The 13,999-nt window shown below is 47.0% G+C and overlaps 4 protein-coding genes across 4 annotated transcripts; 2 read left to right on the top strand and 2 right to left on the bottom strand.

Annotated features, from left to right (window-relative positions):
* Positions 1-210: 210 nt before the first annotated feature.
* BKA55DRAFT_635976 (uncharacterized protein) lies at positions 211-2,827 on the bottom strand. The gene is made up of 9 exons (XM_046197019.1): positions 2,652-2,827; positions 2,578-2,591; positions 2,469-2,479; positions 2,289-2,385; positions 1,157-2,232; positions 650-1,104; positions 572-600; positions 395-514; positions 211-345 (listed from the first exon to the last, which is right to left on the bottom strand). The coding sequence occupies exons 1-9, from the start codon at positions 2,703-2,705 to the stop codon at positions 240-242; spliced, it is 1,962 nt and encodes a 653-aa protein (XP_046053916.1). The 5' UTR covers positions 2,706-2,827; the 3' UTR covers positions 211-239.
* Positions 2,828-3,208: 381 nt separating this feature from the next.
* Positions 3,209-5,724, top strand: BKA55DRAFT_558111 (general substrate transporter). Its single transcript, XM_046191848.1, has 4 exons — positions 3,209-3,772; positions 3,842-5,362; positions 5,462-5,555; positions 5,613-5,724. Exons 1-2 carry the CDS (start codon positions 3,572-3,574, stop codon positions 5,231-5,233), a joined length of 1,593 nt encoding a protein of 530 aa, XP_046053915.1. The 5' UTR covers positions 3,209-3,571; the 3' UTR covers positions 5,234-5,362; positions 5,462-5,555; positions 5,613-5,724.
* Positions 5,725-6,764: 1,040 nt separating this feature from the next.
* BKA55DRAFT_501723 (uncharacterized protein) lies at positions 6,765-7,890 on the top strand (the record flags this gene model as incomplete). The annotated part of the gene is made up of 2 exons (XM_046186862.1): positions 6,765-7,085; positions 7,150-7,890. 2 exons carry the CDS (start codon positions 6,765-6,767, stop codon positions 7,888-7,890), a joined length of 1,062 nt encoding a protein of 353 aa, XP_046053914.1.
* A 753-nt stretch (positions 7,891-8,643) lies between these two features.
* Positions 8,644-10,550, bottom strand: BKA55DRAFT_502909 (glycosyl hydrolase; the record flags this gene model as incomplete). Its single annotated transcript, XM_046186964.1, has 2 exons — positions 8,644-8,764; positions 8,812-10,550. 2 exons carry the CDS (start codon positions 10,548-10,550, stop codon positions 8,644-8,646), a joined length of 1,860 nt encoding a protein of 619 aa, XP_046053913.1.
* Positions 10,551-13,999: the final 3,449 nt, after the last annotated feature.

Raw genomic sequence — 13,999 nt, 5'->3', positions numbered from 1 at the left:
ATGTAAGCAGACACGACAATGCGGCTGTTCTCGTGCTGGCGAGAAATCCGACAACTCCACAACATCAACCGGATACCAGGCCGACACCATAATGCAGCTTCATGATTGATAGGAAGGCAAACCGAGGTAAAAGATTTTAGGTGATTAGGTAGGGAAAAGTGGCAGAACGGTCAACTCGCGTTGCTTGCTATGATCACGATATTTGGAAGGTTCAAGAAGTTATCCATTATAAATAATCATTACACTAACTGCAAGTTGCTATTTAACATCCCCGAGATGGGCATTCCAGAATTCGCGTTCTCGGGAGATTCAGTCCAACCCCAAGCTTCCTTTAAATACTCTTGACTGCAATGGTTGTCAGACTAGCAACTAAGGGAATCTGGGTTTGACCTACACTGATCGATTCGGCCACCCAAATTGTACATCTGCTTTTTGTAGCATGCCATATAGGGCTTCCTGTTCGAACATGTTATTGAATCGGTCACCAGCCATCGTGATAGCCAAGCAAGCATATCTGTAGGAACATAATCAGCGAGATGCTATCTCAAGGAGAAGCGTAGGTTGGTCATACGCATAGCCCGTTGGATTGCGTTGGTTAGACTATTTCACACATTAGTGGAGATCCTTACTATCAACCACATACTCTCACCTCAGCAACACCGCAGACCATCTTGACCGTCCTTCTAATCTCCTCATTTATTGACTTGGCCGCTTTCGCCTGCCCAGGACCCAATTTCGGTGTCCTAGGGTTGTGAGCTGCTAGCAAAACCTGAATCAGCAGGTAATGGAGCACCCCTGTAACAACAGCGTCGTTAAGATACAACGCTTGTGGGAAGATGCCAGGTGCATCAATGTTGATGTACATCGGATGAAAGTGCCATGGCCTGTCCGCCCACCATCGCTCTTGAGCCTCTTGCAATCTCTCCCATGCTGAGAAGCTCTGATCTTCGGATCCATAACAATAACGTAGACAAGCAGCACATTGCAAGATAGTCAGATTTGCAAAGGTGCAACATGTATCATCATTTTGGACAAGCCGAGAAATGTCTTCCAAAACGAAGTTTGGATGGACGGGCCGGGCCTGCATAAAAGCCATGTGTATCTCTTGGTATAGTTATCAGTATAAATCACGTCCAAACCGGAGATGCCTCCTTACCTTGCCGTAGTGCAACCCAGAATGCCGCACGTCTTAGTCCAGTAAAGTCCAAAACTTTCTCTTGAGCTGCTACGAAGACTCGAGTGCCAACAAGATGCGATTCGCTGGCCGTGTCTGCGGATGTGAGGGGCACGTCGAGTTCCTCCATATAGCGAAGAATTACAATGGCAGTCAGGAGGTTTTCGTCCATAACAGCTGCAGAACTGCTCAAGGCAGGGATAAGAGCATCGAGACAGTTCTGGTGATAACGGTCGCCGACTAATCCATCAAACCCATCGATTCTGCTTAATCGTTTGGCAGAAGCCGCAAGTACTGCGTTCATAAGTGGAGGACATATGACTGCTCGACGGGGGACAATCGTAGCGAAATGCCGCTCAGTATCACACAAATCGAAGAGCGGTGCCAAGACGTGAATGAAGTTATAAAATAACATCGCCTCTTGTGGATCTTCTAGGGGCCATCTCGGCGTATCTAAGTAAATACCTGAGATGGCTTCGGCGACATTATCCACTGGAATTGGAAGGTCTGTTCCACGAGAGCTCGCGAGCGCCGCGGCAACTTGAGGGCTCCCAACACCCAACACAATATCGCTACTAAGGATCGGAGATTCGATATTGTGAGGTCCCGAAAACGATGCGAAAGGTCCTACAGTATCAGACTTCTGACTGGGTGAGATAGCATCGCTAGGGTCCGAGCGAGAGGTGCTCTTCCATATCCCAGTTGAAGATGGACTTAATGCTCGTTTCTTTGAAGGGCGCTCCTGATCTATGGTGGAAGAAGAGATACCAAAGATTGAAGTTGAGTTGGATCTGTCCTGATCGGAATAAGATGTTGAATCATTTGATCGAATTGTCTGTAGAGAAGCAAGGGTTGGTGAAGACTGATTGCTGGCGTTGTCGATGTCAGGTCCAATGTTGAAGTTTTCCAAGGTGTCCAGGTTGTTCGAATCATGGATGTTGATGATGTCTGGAGTCTCATCAACAAAACTTAGAGCTCTGGTTGTCTTGACCCATGGTTGATCTTGAGAGAAATTATAGTCTCTATTCTTGGCTTCAACGGCCTTACCAGATCGTATACTTCGAGTGGTAAGTAACAGCAGTCAAGGGCAGAAAGGACAAAAAGGATAACACACCTTGGATTCAGACCATGACGGAATCTCACACTGAAACCTCGAACACACTCGATATCGCTCTTTCGACAATTGGCGCAAGAAGGTTTATCGTTGTCACCTATTTTCTCGGATTAGTTTCCAGTATCAGAAAAGAAAGGCGCAATACAAGCCACCACCGCTGGTAAAGTTAATGTGGCTTACACTTGAGATGTCTATCAGAAGTTGATAGTTAGGATATATTGCTCCAAAGGACACAACGGAGCAATCGAAAACGGGTAATATTTCCTTTGTTAATGAGATAGAGACTCACCTTTGCTTACAGACCTTGAAAATAGTAACTGTCAGTTTACAGCCTCTAGGGGCTATCCTAGCGGGGCGACTTACCGTACAGGGGTTGAGAGGCCTTGTCTTAGTCGTCGCTGGCAGAGGCTCTTGCATGATTCATAAAGCAACTGTTGCCAGGGGACAGTGGGTATGAGTAACGACAAGACGGGCCGTTCCAACCAAACTTTTGATGATGATGAGGAGAATTGAAGGATGGATCAGACAAGGAATATGACCCAGAGTTGTTGAAAAGGGCAGTTGCCTTTCTTGGTCAAAAGGGCAAGTCATTCCGCCATGAGTGGGCACTACTCGATAGGCGAATCAGCGGCCAGCTGAATCTAATTAGTCCCGAACTTTAACATGAGACCCCCTGAGGCTCACTGGAGAACAGGCCGCTTTCCCCATGGGGTTGGTGATGGCTTCAGTCGGTAATCTGTCTGGGGGACTGACGCACATCCGGAGTAAACGAGCCTAGGATGGTCTAGATTCCCTGCTCAGCCAATCAATTGAGTCCTCGGCCTTGGAGACTCGAGTCTAAATGCCGCTCGTTAGCGTAATCCGGGGGGCAAGGCGTTGAGACTGTGACCGTGCTAGTCCTTCCACGTTTTTCTGAAAGGGAAATATTCATCCCCTCATTACCATCAGCTACAGATAATCAAGTTTTGGAGTAGCAGGGAGTACCAAGCTCAGAATCCTGGGTTGGGGGTGTGCTTCACCTTGGATGTTTAATATATAAGACCTTCGAACATCAGTTGAATCGCTTCTTTCCAAATCAGCATCGAACTCCATTTTCTCATTCTTCAAATCTCTCCGGATATCTTCAAAGAGACTCCAACAAGTCTTTGGACCTCTTTTAGTTTCTTCGGTACCCTCCATAGAGATCTTGAAGTTTCTTCAAAACTCCTGAACCTCTTCCGACAGACCGTGTTGAGCAACCCCAATATCATTTTCACACCCTCCTCACATCACCCACCGGCACCATGTCCAAGACCGATACCAAGGAACGTCTCGAGCATCTCGAGGATACAGGTTCTCCAAATTCCATCCACGAGATCAACATTGATGATCTCGACTCCATCGAGCAGACCAAGACCGGCAAGTTTTCCTGGCTTGTCAGCATCACTGCTGCCATCGGCGGCATGCTGTTTGGTTATGACACTGGAATAATATCTGCAGTTCTTGTATGTTATTTCCCTTTTAAACTTTTTTTATTTTTTATTTGCTGCCTCAGGTACTGACGTGGGATATAGGTGTACATTAATCAAGATCTTGGCAAAACTCTTACTTCTCAGGAGAAAGAACTCATTACCTCAATCACCTCCGGTGGTGCTTTTCTGGGTGCCATCTTTGCAGGATGTTCTGCTGATCGTTACGGCCGCAAGATTGCTATATATGTTGGCTGTGTCCTATTCACTGTCGGTGCCATCATCCAGGCAACTTCATTCTCGGTCGCTCAGATGACCGTTGGCCGCCTAGTGGTAGGCTTCGGCGTGGGGTCAGCTGCGATGATCATACCTTTATATATCGCTGAATGTTCACCAGCCAAGTATCGAGGACGTATGATCGGTCTTGATAATATGTCTATCACTGGTGGTCAGCTTGTCTCCTACGGCATTGGAGCCGCGTTCGCACACGTCTCATCTGGCTGGCGATACATGGTAGGCGGTGGAGCCATCCCTGCTATCATACTCGGCGCTCTCCTGCCTTTCTGCCCTGAATCTCCTCGTCAACTTATCTATCACGGAAAGCCTGAAGAAGCAGCCGCAGTCATCAGACGAATCTTTCCCAATGGTACCGAACAACAGGTCCAGGACAAGATCCGCCATATCACATACCACGTCAATGAGGCCAAGTCTCTTAACGCTGGCAAGTCTCAATGGTGGGTGTTCAAGCAGCTCTATGTCAGCCCCGCAAACTTCCGAGCTCTCGTCTCTGCCTGCGGACTCATGGCTATCTCTCAGCTCAGCGGCTTCAATTCTCTGATGTACTACTCGCCTTTACTGTTCTCTCTTGTTGGTTTCTCCAATCCGGTCGCTGTCGGTACCATAATTGCTGCCACCAACTTCATTTTCACCTGGGTGAACCTCATGCTTGTTGACCGTGCTGGTCGCCGAAGGATTTTGATCTGCACAGTTCCTTTCATGGGTCTTGCTCTCATCGTTGCTGCTGTGTGCTTCAAGTACATCCCTATTAACCATGATTTGTCTCTGGCATCAGACGCTAAGATTGGCTGGCCTGCTATTGTGGTCCTTGTCAGCATGGTTATCTTTGTAGGTTTCTACTCTTCTGGTATCGGCAACACTGCTTGGCTTTCAAGCGAGTTCTTCCCTATGGAGGTTCGAGCTATGGGAACTATGATGCTCACCATGACCTGCTGGGGATCCAACATCATTGTGTCTTCGACTTTCCTTACTCAAATGGAGAACACTACCCCTTCTGGTGCTTTCGGTTTCTATGCTGCCATCTGTATTCTCGGCTGGGTTTGCATCTACTTCTGTTACCCTGAAGTCAAGGGCATGACTCTTGAGGATATTCGAGAGATCTTCCAGCACGGCTTCGGTGTTCAGCGAGCACGAGAAATCCAGAAAGAGATGAAACTTCTCAGGAAATCTACTGCCTCTGAGGAGGTGGCCAAGGCTTAGTAAGCGGCTGGGAGGAAATGTGGAAAGGCGTTTGTATTTGAAATCATTTGGTGCTCGAGGGTACACAGAAGTTCTTCAGGGGCGGCTGATTGGGAGGATTCATAGGCGTTTCGACACTAGATAGGACACCTAAATAAGACAATCATATATGTGTCAGTATCCAGCTTCTCCAAATTCCTCCACCTTATGACTTGGCCAATAAATATTCCATACTTTGAAATGACTAACCCGATGAGCCTATTGGTATCCTAAAGAACTTCGTAAGGCCCTAAACGGGTCTTCTATAAGATTTAGGATGTGTTTAGGGAATTTATGATGATATCTAAAGAGTTAGCCTAAGGCTAGACTAAACTTTATACTAAGATACTCTAAAACGCACACAATTGAAGCCTTGCGGAACCCAAAGGTTGGTGCTCATTGCAGACTGTAAGTGAAGGCATGCGAGCAAGACGAATTTCGGGAAAATACCTTCGTTTTATCTACCACGCTTGTTGGTTTTCTTATAAAATAGACAGAGGTACCAAAGATGATATGTGATGTCAGGTATGCTGCGACTCTGACTGTTCAATGGATCATGAACCAGTTGCGAGAAGCAGGTTGAGCAGCAACACGAGAGACTGGAAGAATAATTTAAAGAAATATAAACAGGGCCAGTTATACCCTATGACTTGTAACTACCTGATGAGAAGATCCCACTTGAAAAAAATCATCGTGAGATTCTGGTGGTGTTGTCGTGTCATTCAACCGAATAATTTCAGCGAGTATACATAACGAAATATTTTGCCAACCAATCCAAACCAATCCAAACCAACAAAATAGGAAATTCCCCAGTTGGAAACCACGGCGAGATTTTCCATGACGAGAATCTCCAAGTGATGTTGCCTCCTTCGGCCAATCTTTCCAATCACGTCTTCTGCTTTTGAGTCAAGGAGGGGGTTCGGTGAGTTAAGCCTCACCCGCAATGCGGAGGCGATCCCTGCTATTGCGGGGTCTCCAGGGGTCAAGGTTCCGAATTACAGGTCTACTTACAGTAGGAGGCGCCGATGGAAGCTTCGTAGCTAATTGCTAGATTTGGAAGTCTGGCTTATATTCTCCACTGGTTAACTCATCTTCAACGTGCATCCGTATGTCTAAGGTGAGAAAAGTTGAAGATCTAGCCAATGGTTATAGTACCTTTCTGACTGAAAAGCGGAAGAATGTAGATCTTGTGATTTCTATTCCAAGCCACTGGCAGAAGTCATGTACCCGTGCAACGTGGGTTTGTCCAATTGAGTTGAATGTGGTGGTAGGGTTGAGAAAGGTTCGAGAAAACAACGAGCAATGCCGCCAGAGCTCCGAGTATCGGTATACGGTATAAATATATTTTTTACTCCGATTACCGAGAGAGCTCAAGGTATAAGGAAGGAGAGCTCGCTCATGCTTATCATCCTTCGTTTCAATACTCTTCAGTCTCATTGTTACTAGAAGAACCCAACAGACGCACAGCAATAACCTAATCTTTTCTCTATAACGCCTTTCTTCTTTCCACACAATGGCATCTCCTAAGCTTCAAGTCGCTGTTGCTGGCCTCGGACGCATGGGCGCTCGTCATGCTCTCAACTTTCACAACAGAACACCCCGCGCTGAGCTTGTTGCAGCCTTTACTCCTGTTCAAAAGGAGGCAGACTGGGCCAAGGTTCATCTCGAAGGTGTTACGATCTACAATGACTATCAGGATATGCTGAAGCACCCTGGTCTTCAGGCTGTGGTGGTCGCTACTGTCACTACCGCCCATGCTGAAGAGGCTATTCAAGCCATAGAGGCCGATAAGCATGTTCTTTGCGAGAAGCCCCTAAGTACCAGCGTTGAGATCGTAAGTTTTCCCCCTCACAAACTGGGCTTATTGTGAATTTTAACTAATCTTTCCTCTCCAACAGTCTCAATCTGTCGTCGATGCCGCTGCCAAGAAGCCTCACCTCAAGGTCATGTGTGGTTTCTCCCGTCGATTCGATGCCTCATACCGCGATGCCTTTGATCGCATGGACAGTGGTGCCATCGGCCGTCCGTCCGTTTTCCGATCTCAGACCTGCGACAAACTTGATCCGTCCGGTTTCTTCGTCGCCTATGCCGAGTTCAGTGGTGGTATCTTCGTCGACTGCAACATCCACGATATCGACCTTGCTTTGTGGTACTTTGGCCAAGACTCCATCGTCAAGTCTGTCGTTGCTACTGGTATCACTGCTGTTCAGCCTGAGCTGCGAAAGCATAAGGATGTAGACAATGGTGTTGGTATCGTTGAGTTTTGGGGCGGCAAGGTCGCATACTTCTACTCTTCGCGCATGATGGCTGCTGGTCAGCACGATATGACAGAGGTCATCGGCACTGAAGGCAAACTCGCCATCAATGCCAACCCAGTCGGCAATCTTGTTGAGATGCACGAGGCAACCGGTGTACGCCGACAGATTCCTGGAGACTACTACGGTCGCTTCGAGCACGCATTTGTCACAGAAGCAAACGAGTTCACTGCTGCTGTTCTTGACAACAACAAGTTGCCATTCAAGCTTACTGGTGCTGTACAGGCCGTCAAAATTGGTTGCGCACTCCAGGAGTCACTCAACTCGGGCAAGAAGATCAACTTTGATGAGACTGGCCGTCGTATCGAGGCTTCTAAGCTATAAAAAGTTTTATAATTGTTGAGCGTGTCGATATTTAGATGAGTTTATAGAGTAATTGACTTTGTTTGTGTGAATGAAAGTCCTAATATTTTATCTTAACCTCAAATGGAGACAAGTTGTATCCAAGGTTGAAACAAACCATCCCATGTCTGATCGTATAACCCAGTTATAATGGAATCGAAGTCCCAAAAATTGCGTTGCCCTCGTTCCTAGTCTCCTGTACTGCCGAACGACACGAAACAACTTTTCGGTATGATACATACCGAGACACCCAAAGGCATCCACTAGTTGTACAAGCCGCATAGGTGAGCTGGAAGATCTTCTGCACTTTGATTCTAGAAACATGCCCTCTTTGGGGATAAAGCTATGGTACATGGATCATCGGCACTATAGTTCATGTGGTACTCATCGTTCTATGCCTACATGACCATTGCCATCGACTGGCAAAGTTATTCATCGACAATGCTTTTTGCTGCAACATATTTGCCCGAACGCAATGAGTTTACAGGGTATGTGAGTTGATGAGTAAAAATCCGACGCTTTATGTAACGGTCTAAGGCCGAGGTAAAGGCAGTCCAATTACTTAGAATGGCAAACAAACTTTCGTGCTCGTCCATAGAGAGGCACAAAGGTTCAGGTATCAACTTGCAATTTTAACCACACCAACTTATGTACATAGGGTCACATAAAAATGTACGAATGATGTTCAAGATCTAATATGACTTATTCATCATAATACAGTCATACAGTATATCTCTATCGCTTTCTCTCGGGCCAAGCATCCGCAAGACCTTCATAAATCGTCACATTGCTAAAAGACACTTCACCGCTTCCCTGATGGAAGAAGCGAATATCGGTCGAATCGGCATACCAAGAACTAAAATGTTAGCAAAAATCACAACATCAGGAGATGTTCCAACTTACCGAGCCCAGGTGGCTACTCCAAATCGATCGTTGGCATGAACCTCAACGATGGCATTATCCACGACGATAGTAAGGTCAAGAGTCTCAATTTTCTCCTCATCATCAACGAGAACGTCAAAAAGACGAAGTCGACCAGCTTCAGGACGAGCGTCAATGTCGCTAGTCGTAAGGGCTGCAGCACTAGTGTTGCTGCGATCGATGATGATGGATTCATTGGAGAACTGGTAGTAAATAGTGGTGGACTCCTTATCAGAAGCCAAAATCTGGAAACCAGCCTTGAGATCCGAGTCGCGAGCAGACTTGGGGAATGAGATAGAGCTCTTAAGGACGTAAAACTTGGACTCCGGGTTACGATCGAAAGTAGTTGATCCAGCCTTGCTGATGTTTCGGCCCGGTTCGACGAAAGGCTTCTTCTTGGTAAACGCAGCCATGGGTTCCCGAGCAATAACCTGCTTCAGAGTAGCCAGTTCCAAAACACCTGACTCATTTCTCTCCACACGCCAGGACCCTTCTTCACGTGAAAGCTCATTATCGACAACATTGCTGATCTTGCCGACGGTGAGCTCTCTTGGGAGAAGAAGAGATCCAGTCCAGTTTTGTTGGGGAGTAGGGAAGTACTTGAGATCGCCGTAGTAATCTCCAGTAAGCCAGAGGTAGCTGATGAATCGATCTGGTGCACCGCTCTTGGACGATGCCTTCGAATCTGAAGGGAGGTATTTGCCAGCTGCGGCGTAAGCGGATCGTCCCCAGTCAAGCTTGCCAACCATCGAGGGAGTAAATCTCGGCTTTTCGTTGTCGAGGGATATGTTTCCTGCAGCCCACAGCATGTCACGGAAAGACGAAACCTGAGGAACAATAGGCTTCTCTTGCCACTCTGCACCAAAGGTGATGAATGTCTCACCCTTAGAGTTATACCCCTTTTCATCAATACTGAAGACATTGGCCACTTCAAAGTTGAAACCGTAACGTCCTGCCCAGAGACCATCGCCCCATGTGGTGTTGGCCTTCTCGTGCCACCACTCGCCGAGATACTCCCAGTACTGAAACTCCGGGTCGTGCTGACGATAGAGGAACATACTGGGGCCCTTTTGATGGACGCCGCCAGAAATGACGCTGTACCATGTTCCTGACTCGCTTTCCAGAAGGCTGTCAAGATCCTCGTTCTGGAAAACAAAGGGATCACGGAAAGCCGTCACGTTGAGAGTAAAAGGAGGTGCTGGGATCGCAGGGCCTTGTCGTAGCTTTGTGAAGTTACGGCCTCCGTCCTTTGACACAGCGAGGGACTGTGTCTCACTTCCGCGAGTGTAGTTGATTGTCCAATGGATGGGGAGGTAAGATACCGAGGTGTAGAAGAGTGTAGGTGTGCCATTGATGCCGTTAGGTATAACAGATCCGTCGAAGACTGCTACAGGATCATTTAGACCTCCAGCCCGAATAAAGGGAGCTCCTCCAGGGTTGAGATCTCGATATGTCACCAGATCATCCGTTGTAGCACCAGCAGCACCCTCATGGAGATATCCAACGTGGAATAGTCCAGTCTTGGGGTCAGTGTAATGCATGCAAGGGTCTCCAATCTGTCCAGTAGGTGGAAGTACATGAGCTCGAGGGCGCCATGTGTTGTAGATCGTCAGATTGGCCAGAGTACTGAGATTTGGAGGAGCGCGGTTATAGTCAAGCTTTGGAGTCGATGGCTTGGCCCAGGCAAGAGAGCCGGCCGTCAAGAAAAGTGAGAATTTCATGATGTACTCTGCAACGGTTACATGGAGACAAAAAAAATCGTGGAGCCACTGAAACTATATATGTTCATCACAACATCCCAGACTAACTTCTGTCGCCCCGACAAACAGTGAGGGGAAGGGTAACATCGTCATGAGAAGCCCAAGAAGCTTCACTTGAATTAAACTCGGCGATACCACGGCGTCAAAGAGCACCTGAGGACTGGACTTTTAGGCCTTGAAAAAATAGGGTGAACCTGGGAATCCGGAGATTTGCGGAGTTTGTGTGGGGAGATCGACAGTCTTTCTTCCTAGAGAACTGTGGTGTTGAGTTTCTAGTGACGTAGGCTCAGTTGAAGAGATGCTTGGCAGATGGCGCTAATGAATTATGTTTTCTTCGCGAAGAGTTTTAGAATCAAGGCTTTGATTGTTTGGTAGAGTTTCTGATGATCAAGAGATGCCAATAGGCTGAATATCTTCAGAGATCTGCTGCAAACTCCATCATGACCATTACATAAGGTGGTTTGGGGAATCAAATCAATCGAATGACATATGGGGTCGAGAGTTTATATGTGGAGCCACTGTCGGACCGAGGGACAGTACTACTTCCCTATATCTCCAAGCATGGACCGTTACAATGGGAACAAGCATGGCAATTAGACTCAAAATCGCCTTGTTTTTACCCAAGTAAATGGCTCGTCTGGAGACTTTTACGTACAGAAGAAGCTGATCCCTTCATATTGGTAGCCGACGATTTACCATAAAAAGAAGCCTTTGAGGTCAATCAATGGACGGAGGATGTACTCCGTAGCCTCCGGGTATCAGGAGCTGCTTTTGTTGCAGACATGATGATATTATACTATATCAGCTGTAAGGCACTTTGTCGAAACTGCTAGTATTTCAAGAAGCCACTATGTAATCACTCAGGTACTTTATTGTCGAAAAGAGTTCATGACCTCAGCATTAACCGCACTTATACATGGTGGGTGTACGTCTGGCACGTCTACTGAATGAAGCAAACGACCAATCTCTCGAAAGTCAATTATGAATCAAATTAAAGGGAGAAGTTGGTCATGCTTATCAATGTCATAAGAGATTGAAGTAAAAGCTTCGCCTTACCAAGCCTTGTTTCAAACTCAAGATCACTGAGGCTCAAGTGACAATTCCTAGACACTGGTTGATAGATAGAGAAGCTGAAAAGAAACCCTTCTTGAGTAAAATTTATGCAAGTAACAACTTAATGAATAGCCTATAAGCTTTCCGATTCGCCCTTCCTCCCATGATCTCGGAACATTAAACAGTTGCATGAACTCTCGCTCGGATCTCGAGTGTTGTTGTCTTGGGACAATACCATTATCCCACTTCTTCACTTTATACACCCGGTACACATGCACCACGGAAAAAATGTAGCATGTGTTTGCGTAATTAGATCATCGCGGTGGTGCTGGATGAGATACATGCAGACTGTCCTATCGATAACTGAAGTCGAAGCATCAGCTTGGGCACTAGGCAATCTCTTGTGGCTGCAATCCAGCGTTTCGACGATGGAAACTTATTCAAAAGTGAATGGAATTGCTTTGTGTATCAATTAACGTTTCGCAACGTTGGATATTGGGTGATGGCCATTCGGCGAAATTAATGATCAGTCTTCAAGCTCGGCCGAATACCTAGCTCTGTGTATATGTGCACTGCATTCAACATCGTAACTTTAGGCCTTGCTTCTCCTAGGTATTTGGAAGGCAATGCGAACCTCTATACGTTTCTTAGCCGCTGCTTGTCAAGGATAGCTACATACTAATAACAATGCCAAGGCTGAGGAGCAAAAGGCTATTGTCAAGTTGCAAGACAGAGTCGCACAGCAACATAGCGGTCTAAAACGGCGAGGTGCAGTGCTGTACGGCATGCAAGGAGGCAAAGAGGGAAGAAGATGGTTTGATGGGAGGTCACGTTGTAGCATTTGACATGCCATCTACGTCAGTTATTTGACCGGTGAAAGAAGAACAAGCTCATTGTGGGGTCTGTCCTTGAAGTTCCACGAGAGTGGTTGGTTGAAACGAGTTTGGGGGCCCAGCATGATAGGCGCGGCCAGTACCCGATACCCGGATCAGGAGAAGCTCGTCACACAAGCTGATTCAAGGTTTGTCTGTCTGTCAAGGATAGAGTTGTGCGGTAGTTAGGCAGTCTACGTAGTTTCACCACGATTCCCCGGTTCTGCATGACTGATCCATAAGGCTTTGAGAGATCGCAAAGCCGAATTGAAGACACTGCATCACGGCAAAGCTTTTGACCGGTCCATCATGCTGGATCTATACTCAATTTAGTAACAGGCGAGACACCGGTCAGTGCCCAAGCTGACCACAGTTCCTCCTATTGTGAACTGAAGCGTGGGATGAGGGTATGTTGACGTGGGGTTGGACCACCAGTCGAGCTGGTGCAGGTAGTACACTAAAACCGGCACGGCTCGTTCGTTCGCTTTGACTGGTATTCAACATGCAAGGCTCCGTAACTGCTTTGGCTTTGTTGTCGCGTCAATGTGGAAACAAAGCGAGAAAACTATGTTGTCCCAAGGTGTATAGCAAATGCTCAGACAATCGGGCTTGTGCCTTTGCTGCATCACTGAATCGCCCAAATCCTTACAGCTCCTATCGATGTTGCCAGGCCTCGAACAGCGATTTGGGACGGAGTCTGTCTGGTCGAGTCAGACACTTGCAGTCAGCATCAGGCAAGCCGCCTGAAGTCGACGATACGGCATAAAAGACACCAATAACGGATTGAAGCGAATGTTAGCAGCTGCTAGTCTGAATAGACTCGGGGAAAAGCTTGAAGTGAAAGGCTAATGGTCTTGTTGTATGCAGGGGTCCGTTATGTCATCAGCTTCAAGCCTGGAATAGGCCAGTTTCCCGAGAAAGGTGGACGTAGCGAGTTCGGCAGTCAAACAGGAGCGCCAAAAGTGCAGTGGCCACTAATAAGTCCTCCGGCACTTTGGGATTAAACAGTTTGGGGCTTCTGCAAGCTGTGTTTAGTCAATTTGAATACATCTTGGCCAAAATGTATGGTCCGTGGCCCATGGAAAGACGCGGTTGACGTGCGCTACCACGGTACTCGCCTCCGCTTTCCAAAGGCGTCAGTCTTATATTGTGAATGTTGGCTGAATAATTGGCTCAGAAGCTTTGAACCAAGTGATGTTTGATGGCACCTGAACAGTGCTGAAGTCGGGAACCACTAAATCAGTGCAAGTGAGGTTTGGTGATCAGGTAATAGAAGATCGTCAAGGGTCCCGATGTCAGTCGCAACACGCGGCTAATCCTTTGTAATGACCATGAGACTACAGCGTACACGAAGATCAATCACCAAACTACTGCATTGTAATGCACATGTCCTGATATTTTGGTACCGGGTTTTGTCCACTTCCCCGTCAACCTTCCGGTGTAGCCAAAGAACTCAAGATCAATGCATAAAGTGCACATTAGTGA

The sequence above is a fragment of the Fusarium redolens genome, assembly GCF_020744475.1.
Source record: "Fusarium redolens strain MPI-CAGE-AT-0023 chromosome Unknown BKA55scaffold_3, whole genome shotgun sequence".
NCBI lineage: Eukaryota > Fungi > Ascomycota > Sordariomycetes > Hypocreales > Nectriaceae > Fusarium > Fusarium redolens.
Note: the sequence above shows the minus strand (reverse complement) of the source record. Positions and strands in the feature narration are given on the sequence as shown.

Excerpts from the sequence above, each read along its gene's own strand:
- BKA55DRAFT_635976 (XM_046197019.1), bottom strand. The coding sequence starts at position 2,705 with ATGCAAGAGCCTCTGCCAGCGACGACTAAGACAAGGCCTCTCAACCCC. Across the intron at positions 601-649 it reads TGGTCTGCGGTGTTGCTGAG|TCTAACCAACGCAATCCAAC; the intron begins GTGAGAGTATGT and ends TGTGTGAAATAG. Across the intron at positions 346-394 it reads GGGTGGCCGAATCGATCAGT|TCAAGAGTATTTAAAGGAAG; the intron begins GTAGGTCAAACC and ends CAACCATTGCAG.
- BKA55DRAFT_558111 (XM_046191848.1), top strand. The coding sequence starts at position 3,572 with ATGTCCAAGACCGATACCAAGGAACGTCTCGAGCATCTCGAGGATACA. Across the intron at positions 3,773-3,841 it reads GAATAATATCTGCAGTTCTT|GTGTACATTAATCAAGATCT; the intron begins GTATGTTATTTC and ends CGTGGGATATAG.